The sequence below is a fragment of the Gekko japonicus genome, unplaced genomic scaffold, assembly GCF_001447785.1.
Source record: "Gekko japonicus isolate JY-2015 unplaced genomic scaffold, Gekko_japonicus_V1.1 scaffold320, whole genome shotgun sequence".
NCBI classification, from domain to species: domain Eukaryota; kingdom Metazoa; phylum Chordata; class Lepidosauria; order Squamata; family Gekkonidae; genus Gekko; species Gekko japonicus.
In genome coordinates this window covers 258,412-270,675 of record NW_015168660.1, presented here as the reverse complement: position 1 = coordinate 270,675, position 12,264 = coordinate 258,412, and the positions used below count along the sequence as shown (strand labels likewise).

At 45.6% G+C, this 12,264-nt stretch overlaps 1 protein-coding gene across 1 annotated transcript in view; it reads left to right on the top strand.

Moving 5' to 3' along the window:
• The window catches only part of PLD1 (phospholipase D1), a 183,561-nt gene that overhangs the window by 75,681 nt on the left and 95,616 nt on the right, over positions 1 to 12,264 (top strand). Inside the window, exons 5-6 of the mRNA XM_015415255.1 lie at positions 1,975 to 2,083; positions 2,744 to 2,809. Of these exons, the coding sequence (XP_015270741.1) occupies positions 1,975 to 2,083; positions 2,744 to 2,809 (175 nt within the window). The remainder of the gene's footprint in view (positions 1 to 1,974; positions 2,084 to 2,743; positions 2,810 to 12,264) is intronic.

Here is a 12,264-nt window from a genome sequence, read left to right as displayed (position 1 = left end):
AAAAATAGCCCTGGGCCTTGCAGATGATGCTAGTGGCTTGGATCTAGTGGAGCTTTTCTGTGGACAGAAGGATTTCCACCCATGGAGTGTGACTTTCTTTGTGCCTGTGATGCATGGAAAGTTGTCTGTGCCCTGGCTGTCAAACAGCCAACCTGCTGCAACGGACTGAGCAGATTTCAAATCTGCCCCTATGCCCAGTCAGCTTTCAGGAGGCTGAGGGAATATTAAGGAGAAGGGAGACAAAATACAGTTGGAGTCTGACTTTTGTAGGGATCCATTTGAATTAGAGGAAGTGTCTGTCTCGAGGGTAATCCGCCCTGCCTATCACAACCCCTGGCTATAGGTGTGGCTAATCAGATTTAAGTCTATTCTTCATAAAGAAGGAAATTGTTGGTAAACAGTTGGTCAAAACTTTGGGGTCTGACAGGAATAAAATTACTCAGGGGGAAATCCATTACCAGTCCGTTACCATTCAGGGGTGAAAGAAATGGCTCCTAAGTCCCTTGGAAGCAGTTCAGTTAATCTGTGTACAGATCATTCATGAAACCATAACCCACGAACCAGAGAAAATGTATACCTTCGTCAAGGCTGTGTAGTTAGATCATTCTGTCACCTGCCTTCTGTGCCTGCAGCCACTTAGGAATAGTAACCATTTTGAGAAGAAAAATAAAAGCACAATTACTGTTGTCTTATAAACCTGCCTCCAGTGTTTTAGTGTCCTTAGAGAATCATAAAAGGTACCTCACAATATGAAACTCACAGTTCAGCAGCCGTCAAAATACAGCCCTATTCTAAAATGCCTCTGGGGGTGGGATTTGGTAACAGTACAAACAATTCCCTGAAATCCCGTAAGGCCTGTTATGGCCTCTGTTTCTGTCCTGCTGCCAGAATGCTCCCTGAACTGCTTTCCCCCCCTCCAGCCCAATGTATTTACAACATTGTTCTCCCCTATCCCATTATATCCCAATAACAACTTTTCCATGAGGTAATTTAGGCGGAGAGAGTCACAGGCACAAGATCACTGGGTGAGCTTCCATAGAGAGTGGGGATTTGAAACTGAGTTCCTCAGATCATAAACTAAACATGACCCCCCCCCCCTCTCCCCACTGGCATTACCTGAACTTCAAAATGGTTGGTAGCTTACAGTGCTTCATACTGAAATATGTCGATCTCAGTTAGTGACCTCTCAACCGTAGTGATTCCTGTTCATAGCTTTATTACCTGAACAAGAGTGATATGGAGAAGGAGTGTAATGTAGCAAGAAGGAAGGAGTGGCAATTACAAGGGACATCCCTGTGCTCTTTAGTACCTGAACGGTTTGGGTTTCTTCAGCCTAAATTCCCAGCATTTTTGAAGGGGTAAAAACTGATTCTAGACCCTGGCCACACGGAGAATTTGCCACGCGAAAGGCACGAATGCTGGGCGGATTTTCGGGGCATGATCACACCGCAACATCTGGCAAGTGTAGCACACTCATGGCCAACCCGTGGCGTGCCGTCGAAGATGCGCAGTTAAAAAGTACCTGCAAAGATCTACTAGCAAATGGTTTGCCACGGGCTGCAGAAGGACTCGTTCGGTGTGATCGCGCCAGCGCGCGCCTATTCCCTCCAGTCGTCCTCTTTGCAGCGCATGCCGAAGGACGAAACCCCAGTGCGCCGCCGTCGCGTCTGATCACATAATGGCAGATCAGAATGCAACGGCACAAATAAGCACGCCTCCCCCCCGCGTTTTCTGGCACGTGTGGTCGGGGCCCTAGTCCACCTAGAAAGGGGTGGCAAACGATAATGGAACTACAAAGATATTTCCATCTGCAATACACACAATTTAGCTTTAGTAGATGGCATCTGTTGATCACTGCCATAGCTGCAGAGTATATAAATAATAACTCTTGTGTACAAGAAGGAGCAGCTTGCCTTCTTCTCTGATGTTCTAATTTGTGGGGGGATAACCTATACTCAGTGTTGCATTTTTCAGGCACACAGTTAGAAGGCAGACAATCAAAAGGGGAGAAGCGATACAGATGCCAAGTCTACCACGCACCTCTGAGAACATGGTCAGAGAAGAGCACTTGTCCAGTAGAAGGGTAAGAGTCTTTCCTCCTATGGACAACATACAAGTCAATCATTCTGTCTTTGGGCACGACTGTAAGCATTCTGCTGTTCAACCCACTGAAAGTGTTAGGTTATCTCTGACTCTGCATTTGGATCTCTCTGCAAATTTGATAGTACTAAAGACTCAGACTAGGACCGAGCTGCATGTTAGGTGGGAGATTATATTTTTGAGATTACAAAGCAGGTGTGGGAGGGGACAGAAGAATAATTTGGATGACTACACTGTTTACCCAAGAGAAGATTCTCTACATACACAGCTACTATCGGCTCTGAATGAGAAAAAAGATAGGTACAATATGGACACCTGTCTTTTTTCCTTATTGGAATGAATAATAATCACCCAGGGGGTGTAACGTTTCTCTCAGGAAACTGGCAGGGGAGGCAAGGGTTCTTCCCCACCTGTTTCTTTACTTAGTTGTTGTTTTTACGTCCTTCCACCCCTTCCTTGCTCCCCATGTGACAGGGCAAGAGCAACACTAAACTGACTGTTCAGAATGAGGCTTCTATTTGGGATTGTTTGTGGTTTTCTAATTCTAAGAATAATTGAAATAAATAATGTGATGCAGTTGAGAATATTGTTAGCCCAACTCATGACTATTTTTGTGTTGTTTTGTTTTGCATTTTCATTGTAGAAGCAACTGGAAGAATACATAACAAACCTCTTAAAAATGCCCATGTACAGGAACTACCATGGAACGGTAAGCAATGAATGATGAGACAGCATCCCAGGATCCTTTGCAGTGTTGCACAGGATGTTGGGATTAAGGTTGCCTGGCTACAGCTGGCAAACCTGGGAGCAAGCAGAGGGGCAGGGACTGGCACGCTGGCATGCTGATGTCACTTCCAGTAAATGGAAGTGATATAATGGGGCACTCTAGGATTTACAAAAACCCTATGGTAAAGCCATGGAGTTTTTTGCAAATCCTAGAGCGTCTGTGAGATCACTTCAAGTTATTACTGGAGTGACGTCAGCATACCATTGTGATGCTGATGTGCGCCCCAATCCCCCCACCCCATTTCATCCTGCTGGCATTTCAGGCACCAGCAGGCAAAGCACCAAGTTTCCAAGGGACACTTGGCAACCCTAGCTTGGATGCAACTGACATGCAACAATGCTTAGCCCACCTCTTTAAGTACTTCTGCTAAACTGACTGATGGTCTCCAATCAATTAGGCTGTCACCTGATTAAAGAATCCTTGTAGATAAAAGCATATAGGTTTTCCTAAGCAGGGGTATGCCCTTCCACATCCATTCAAGTCAGTGGGTTTAGAAAGATTTTTCCCCTTTTAGGATTGCACTGTTAATTAGTCATTGATAATTAACCAATTAATTTACATGAGTTTTGACAAAAATAACTTATATTGTCTTTGCCTTTTAATAATGGCAGGATGTGTCACAACCTTAAGAGGTGGTCCCTCCTATGGGGGTGAGCGGGATAGAAGCCGAAGAAGCCGAAGGATAATAAGACGTTGCCTGCTACCTTTGCTTTTCAGAAGCACTGATGTACTTGAAGGGCCACCTCTAAATGCTCCCATATGGTAGCTTTGCTCTTCTTAGCATGCTCTGTGCCCACTTTGTCTAGGATTCATTCTGCAACTACCTGGGCTTGGGTCTTCTTGGTGGTTGCCCCATATTTGTGGACCAATCTCCTGGAAGCGGTCAGGACAGCTTGTACCCTTTCTTGTTTTTCAGAAAGGCTGCACAATTATTTCAAAGAACTTTTGAGGAAGTTTGGTAGTCTTGGCAAGATGATTGTTTTCTGGGGGTTTACCAGGGAGTTGCAATGTTGCTGTTGTATTTTAATGTGGTTTTAATGTATTTTGAAATTTGTTGTGTACCGTTACTGGTCATCGCTTACCTTGGGTCCTGGTATTTTTAATAGATAAATGTAATATAAATTTAAAATAATTAACTTCAAAACCTCATTGAGGGATTAAATAGGAACAGGTTTTTGTAAGCTGCCCAGAGCCGGCCTTGACTGGAAGGGCAGGGTAGAAATTTTATAAATCAGATCAATTCATCAAAAGGGTCTGACTCTATTAACGTAACTGAGGAATGAACTCACGATTCTTGCCCTATGATCAACCCAGGTGGAAAAGAGGCATCCCAGGATCCTTTGCACTGTTGCAGAGGATGCTGGGATGTAACCTTTAGGCCTGCTGCTAATATAATCCTTAACCCTGGTTTCTTTAACCGTGGGTAAACATCTTAGAGAAAGTGACTGCCTCGTTGCTATTTCCTTTCCTCTCTAGTTTCTTCTAAAGTGACCAGTAGGGTGTTTATCGTAGTCACCAAGGCACTACATTGGCAGACTATACCATAATTTTTCTTTTCATTCATAATCTTAACCAGGGTAAAAGCAGCAAACCATGGCCTTCCATTATATCTGCATCAGAATTTTAGATTGTGTGCAGTCATGCACAATCCAAAAATTGTATCCCAGCGACTTTTGTGATACTACAAGGCATCATGGGTGACATCTCATAATACCATGCAGTATACCTTCTTGGGGAACTGAAATGTCTTGAATTAGCCACAAGGTATAGATAGGGGCTCTGGGGCAAGTGATGCTCTGTATTCTTGATGCTTGGGGGGGGTGTCAATAGTGGGAGGGCTTCTAGTGTCCTGGCCCCACTGGTGGACCTCCTGAAGGCACCTGGTATTTCTGGCCACCGTGTGACACAGAGTGTTGGACTGGATGGGCCTTTGGCCTGATCCAACATTGGCGTCTCTTATGTGTTTATGTTCTTATGAATTGGCCTCCCATTTCCTGTAGTGCCTGGCTGTAACTTGTTTATCCTTGTCTACTTCATCTTTATTGCTCCTTTATCCAACTCTGTTGATCATCCTTCACTGTTGACCTTTGTGTTTTACTTATGAAATAGTAGGAGTGAATGTGATCATTGTAATTTTCCTGTGTGATGACAGACTTCATAAATGTAGAGTGGAAATCTGAGGAAAATACCAAACAAAGGTTAAATTTGAACTAGGATGTGGCTACAGAAAATCTTTTTCAGTGCCAGGGCTCGTCTATGGAACCTATGAAAGAATATTTCTGTCCTCAAAAGAAGTGCATAATGTCTTTTCTTAATGCACAATTAAAGCATGAAATTTGCTATCGCAGGATGTGGTCATGGCTCCCTTCTTAGACAGTTTTAAAAAGAGCATTTGACAAATTCAGGGGGGGGGGGCAGAGATCAGTCCATGAATATTGGCAATAACAGCTAAACAGACCCACCATGTTTCGAAGCAAAATGCTTTGAATACCAGATGCGAACAACAGGAGAAAGTTGTTGTCTTAATCCCTTGGTTTTGGGATTCTGAAGGACATATGGTTTGGCTTTTTCCACAGTTTCCCAACTGTATAGGCTTGCCAAGTCCCCCCGGGGGGCGGGGAAACCCCCGCCCCAGAGGCCCGTTTCCCGCCGCTGGCTGATCGGGCCCGGGGGGGAACCCCACCCCGTCTTGCATGTCACCTGGAAGTGACGTGACGACGCTGGGCACGCTGGGGGCGGGGCCACGGTCATCCAAGGGAAAACTCTCTGGTTTTCCCTCGGATGGTCATGGCCCCGCCCCAGTGTGCCCGGCATCGTCACGTCACTTCTGGGTGACGTGCGGCGCGTGCGCGCTTTGCGTGCGCGTGCTCCAGCCGCCAGCCGGGAGTCCCCCGCTGCGGCTGCTACGAGCACTTGGCAACCCTACAACTGTATGTTTAATAATTGTTATTTTTTTCTAGTTTTACTTCATTTATATCCCAACTTCCTCCCCAGTGGGAAACCAAAGTGGCTCACATTGCTCTGCTCTCCTCCATTTTATCCTTATAGCCATTCTGTGAGGTGGTCTGGTCAGGCAGAGAGTGACTGGCCCAAGGTCACCCGTTCAGCTTCCATGGCAGCCTGAGGATTCAAATTTGGATCCATCTGATCCTAGTGTGGTGCTCTAATCCAGGGGTCCCCAACCTTTTCGATCCTGCAGGCACGTTGGGAATGCTGACAACGTGGTGGGCACAGCAACAGAAATGGCTTTCACAAAAGGTCTGCTGCAGGAAGCGGAGGCCGCTGCTGCCAAAGCAGCCTTTCAAAAGCTCTGCATAGCCAATCAAATCGCCAGCGGTCACTCAGAAGCCTTGGTGGGCAAAAGCCCTACTTGGCCCCACACGCTTCCTAAAAACACTTGGTGGGCACCAGAAAAAGTGTTGGTGGCCATCAATGGTGCCCATGGGCACCACCAGGGGTCATTTCTTGCAGGAGCGCACAGGAGCGGAGCTCCAGCAGTAAAAAGCCCAGGGGGCGGGCACATGCTACAAGCCCCGCCCCCTGCTCCCAGCAGCCCCGGGCCACGAGGAGCAAGAAGCAGCTAGGTAAGTTGCAGAGCCCCCCCATAGGCAGCAATCCAAAACAGTCCATTGGACCCTGAGCAGTGGGTGTTGCCTTCTGACACACTTCCACTTGATGTCAGGGGGTGTGGCATATGCAAATAAATTATGCCAGATTGACTGGCTGTACTGGGGAGAAATGAGTGTGAGACGGGGCTCAGAGTTTCATACGAAGCGTTGGTGCCACCAGCAAATGTAAATTCCCTCAGGAAATGCAGCAACCCAAAGGGCCATTAGTGAAAGGTAAACAAAATACTAAAGAGATCAGTTATTCAGCTTTTGGGGTTGGGCTGCAGCTCAGTGAAGGAGCCTCTGCTTTGTAAACAGAAGGTTCAATATGTGGCAGTTAAAAAGGATCAGGTTGTAGGTGATGTGAAAGACCTCCCTCCGGGATCCCGGAGAGCCGCTGCCAGTCTGAGTGGGCAATACTGACTCTGATGAACCAATGATGTTGTTCAGCATAGGGTAGTTTCATGTGTGTTCATGTATGTGTACTTAAAGCATTTGGGGTCTTTTTTAGTTTGGGGGGGGGAAAGATCACAGGGTAGAGGGCATGAAAGAAGTTTAGAAAATTATGGACTGTTTGGAGAAAATGGGAAGAGAGAAACTTCTGTCATTCTCACGACACTAGAACTCAAGAGTGACCCAATGAAGGAAGATAACGTGCGTCACTCAGTTTATCCTTAATTTGTTGAATATGCTGCTAGAAGGTGTAGTGAAGGCTGCCAGATTAGATGGCCTTAAAGGGGGACTTGCGCCCACCAACTTCTAATAGCCCTTATAGCTTAGTGGAACGCCAGGTATTTTGGAAGACGATTAATAGCACTGAGCAAACTATAGCAGAGTATGGTTGCTTTCAATGTTCCCTCTAAGCTGTGGAGTCCTGTGAGCAAAAATTCTACTTTGTGAGCTGCTGGCATTAAAGCTGTGAGCGAGCAATTTGGCTACTGCATAAATTAGTTGGCTCTGGAGCTCTCCTTCCTGAGCTAATGCAGAAATGTGTGAGTTGGAGGCTAAAAAACTGTGAGCTAGCTCACACCAACTCAGCTTAGAGGGAACACTGGTTGCCTTCATTCCATGCCTGTGGATTTCCCCAAGGTATCTGACTGGCTGTTGTGGGAAACAGGACACTGAACTAGATGGACATTTAAGCCATATAACAGTAGTGGACCATTTAAGAAATTACTGTTGCAGGCCGTTTGTAAAATGGCCGCCTTATGCGTAGGCTTGGATTAGCAAGTATCTGTAATAATATAATTACCTTCTGTTCATAAAATCAGTATTATGCCAACTTGGCACCCATAAATATGGATTCATGGGAGAGAGGAGTACATAATGCTGGGTGTAAAATTCTGCTGTTGAGAGTGCTGCCAGGCAGACGTTTCTGCCTCCCTCTTTGGATCTGACAATGTTCTCCAAGGTTAATGCACGGTTTGTGGAAATTTCACACCCTCTCCTCCCCATGCAGCTTAACAGAGTAACTTCTGTTAGCAGAGATGAATGGAAAAGTTCATTTCAGGGCGAGAGTTTTTTGGGGCCTCCGTTGTCTTTGAGCCTGCTACACGCTTCATTCTGCCAATGTACACATACAGACAGCAGGCGCATAAATACGCACAAAACCTTTCTTTGTTCCCCTTTCCCCGCAGGCCATTTGAAAACAGTTTTGGACCATGTGGGGAGCAAGTAGCATTGCTTATCAATTCAGTTATCCTCCCCTGTCTGGTTCATGGAGCTCTCTTGTGAAGAAAGCAATCCGAGAGCTGGTGTGGGGTACAGGTTAGAGGGTCGGATGATCTGGTGCAGTAGTTTGAGTGTTGGATTCGGATCTGGGAGAACCAGGTTTGGAGATCCCCACTCTGTCTTGGAATTGTGCTGAATGGCTTTGGGTCAACCTAATCTACTTCACAGGATTGTTGTTGTTGTTGTTGTTGTAAGTATAAAATGTAGTAGGAGAGAATGACGTCACAAGCCCCTTTGGGTCCCCCAAAGTAGGGTATAAATAGCTAAATAAATAAATATCCAAACATTTACTAGGGCACATGTGGAGAATGATTCTCTGAGGACATGGAGAGTTACTTCTAGCCTGAACGCCAACCCTGCACCCTCAAATCCATCTTTTTACCCCACCAAGCATTCCAAACCTGTGACCATCCTTTTAAGACACAAAAACGTTGGATATTAAAAGCTTTCAGAGCTTTCTGTTTAACTTACATAAGAAGACCCCTGCCAGGTCAGACCAGTGGTCCATCTTGTCCAGCACCATCTCATACAGCGGCCAGCCAGTTCCTCTAGGGAGCCAGCAACAGAGCATAGAGGCTGAGGCCTTCCCCCGATGTTGCCTCCTTGCGCTGGAGTTCAGAGGTTTACTTCTACCGAATGTGGTTCCCTTTAGTCATGGGGCTAGTACCCACTGGTAGATCTAACCTTACTTTAGCAGTTGCTGGTCTGACATACCTGAGGCTATGGGCAGTTTCAAGGCCTGAAACTTGAGCCAGTTTGGTGTGGTGGTTAAGTGCGCAGACCCTAATCTGGGAGAACCGGGTTTGATTCCCCACTCCTCCACTTGCACCTGCTGATGTGACCTTGGGTCATTCACAAGCTCTGGCACAGCTGTCCTTGAAAAAGAGCAGTGTGTGCCAGAGTTCTCTCAGCCCCACCCACCTCACAGGGTGTCTGTTGTGGGGAGGGGAAGGGAAAGGAGTTTGTAAGCCGTTCTGAGACTCCAAGTGAAGGGCGGGGTATAAATCCAATCTCTTCTACTCTTCTTCTTCTTGAGGAGATCCCTTGATATCGGCTTCCTTTGTGTCATTTCTCATCATCGAGCACTTCTGTGGAGGTTTCTTACTGACATTGTGGTCTGCCTCTGAATCATCCTTTGGATATACAAGGTGGCTTAGTCTTCTTGTCTTGTCCCAATAAATTCCCTTTCAGAGTGAAATCCAAGACCAGTGCATTGGAAATGCAGTGACCTGCATAAGAATCAGTAAAAAACTGGTGCAGTTCTTCTCTCTGAGTATTTCTAAGTTTTTGAAAGCAGAGAGGCTGTGTTTCAGTGACAGAGTATAAGCTTTGACTATAGAAGGGCACGAATTCAACCCTTTGCAACTATAGATTTTAATTCCATTTTTTAATTTTGAAATTTGTGGGTGCATGCCAGCTCATATCCCCTGCCGCAATAAAAGCACCAAAATCACAAGGGGGTAAAAGCACAGAATGCCTTAAAATGAGGCCTGTGTAACATGTGACCCGCCAACTCAGATATAATCCAGCATCTATGCTGTGTCCCTTGTCATCTGGTACGTTTTTATCACATTCTACCTCCAAGGACTTCAGGGGAAGCATACGTGGTTCTCCCTCCCCTGTTTTATCCTTAAAACAACCCTGCAGGGTAGGCTAGGCCGAGAGAGCATGACTGGCTCAAGATCACCCAATAAGCCATGTCAGGCCTTTGAATCCTGGTCTCCTGGATCCTAGTCCAGCGTGCTAACTGCACTACACTTACACTGTCTTTCCAGTCCAAGGCAGGCAGATGGAGATTTATTGAACCTCAGACTTAGATCAAGGCTGCTGGATGGTGTTCAGCTTGGTGATTCACAAGTTTGCAGGCGAGAAACAAGACCGTATTCCTTTATTGAATGGAAGAACATTAGCATTATTTTTATCCAGACCTGCCTGGAAACAGAGAAATATATAGAAAATAAACACACACATCAGCTGTGTTGCGGTTCTCTATTCCCTCCCTTCAAAGTGTAAGTCTCTTCGGTCCCAGAGCCATCTGTATTCCTATCGTTGGTTTTTATTTTTCCTGTAGTTCTGTTTGTTCTCTGAAAATCAAAAGATGCCATCCGACACATAATTTCTCCATTCACTGTCTTAGCTTTGCGTGTGCTGGCTGCTGGGAAAACCTTCACCACAACAGACTAAAAAAGGCTCTGCTTAATAGAATATTGATCATGAGGGTGGTTAAACCATCTTCAGGGCACATGGTACTTTTCAGAGGTTCATGAGCAAAGAATTGATATATCTCTGCCCCTGGGAAGGGGGCAGACATTGGGCTGAATCCCACAGGAGATTTCTGCATGCACAACGATCCTTATGAAAGCAGAAATGCTAAAATGACTCTCTGCTGTCTGCTTGCTCTGAGTGAAAACGGTTATATCCCTACGATCTTTTCTGTGTGCAAAAAAGTAAAGTGCAAAGTGTTCCTTCCGATACAGTGTCAAAAACCAGTGAAATAAAATCTGGTGAGCTGTCAATGATACGTTCCATTGTACATTTTATATTCATGTAGATATACTGCGCTATTTTGTTTTAAATTACACTATTTATTTTTATTTGCTTAGAACATTTTTATGCTGCTTTCCCACTCAATCAGGGTCCCCAAGGTGTCACACATAAAAACATTAAAACCTTTGAACAATTAATTCAATCAAAGCACATAAACAAACACCACCAGAGAAGGGCCAATAACCATTACTGAGGGTATGCCAAATGAAACAAAAAAGCCTTCACCCACTGGCGGAAGACACGGATAGAGGGAGACAGACAAACAGAGGGAGACATAGCTCCAAAGTGCTATATTTGGCTGCTTCCCATGTGCTGCGGCTTGCGCATGCGGAACTGTGCTCAGTTTGGCGTAGTGGTTAAGTGCACGGACTCTAATCTGGGAGAACCGGGTTTGATTCCCCACTCCTCCACTTGCACCTGGCAAGCCATAGTTCTGTCAGAGCTGTTCTTGAAAAAGAGCAGTTTCTGTCAGAGCTCTCTCAGCCCCGCCTACCTCACAGGGTGTCTGTGGGGAGGGGAAGGGAAAGGAGTTTGTAAGCCGCTCTGAGACTCCTTTGGGTAGTGAAGGGCGGGGTATAAATCCAATCTCCTCATCATCATCCTCTTCTTCTTCCTCTTCCTCTTCTTCTTTCCTGCTCATGTGTCACTGGAGTCAAGACAAAGACTGGTGTGAGCAAACATAGTGATAAGTACTTAACCTTGGTTGCAGTCAGGAGCAGAGATTTTTAAGAATTCCTGAAATAGGTGTATTGGGGGGGGTTTGAAGAGGGGGAGAGAGAAAAGTAGCATTACAAATATGTCCAGAAGACATTTTTTTAAAAAAAGATTGATACGATAAATCTGCAGATTAACTTTGAACAAGGATAAATCCTCCTTGCTTAGCCCTATTATTTTTATAAGTGTTCTTTGGCAGGTACAGATAGAGGAAGTCACGATTTTGATTTTTTTCTGGACACTCGGGCATCTGTATTTATTTATTTTTAAAGATCCAAACAGAATGGGTAGCAGCGCTGGCAGGGTTTTGTAATACCTTCAGCATCACAGTTCTTGGCAAGCTCAGGCACTGAGCCACTAATTCAAAAAGGGCCAGCTGTCCCTTGTGACTGATAGCTCTCTCCAAACTTGTTCTCCTGCCAGTTGGCTGTTAGCTTAGAGACAGCCTTGATGAAGTCCATCCTCCAGCATTTTCATTGGAGAGGAATTTGGCAGGGCTGCGGTAGACCTGATATATTACTGTGAACTCTTCCGTACACCACCACTCCCTTGTCAGTGTACATATCCTTCTGTTCTGAGGCCCTGTGTGAGAATCATCTCCATCTCCTTTTTGTCCCCTACATCTACACTGTCCTGCCTCCCAAGCTCCAGTTTGCCTCTTTAGCGCCATCTTCTTAAGCCCTGTGTGAAGAAGAAGAAGAAGAAGAGGAGGAGGAGGAGGAGGAGGAGAAGAAGAAGAAGAAGAAGAAGAGATTGTATTTATACACCGCCCTCCAC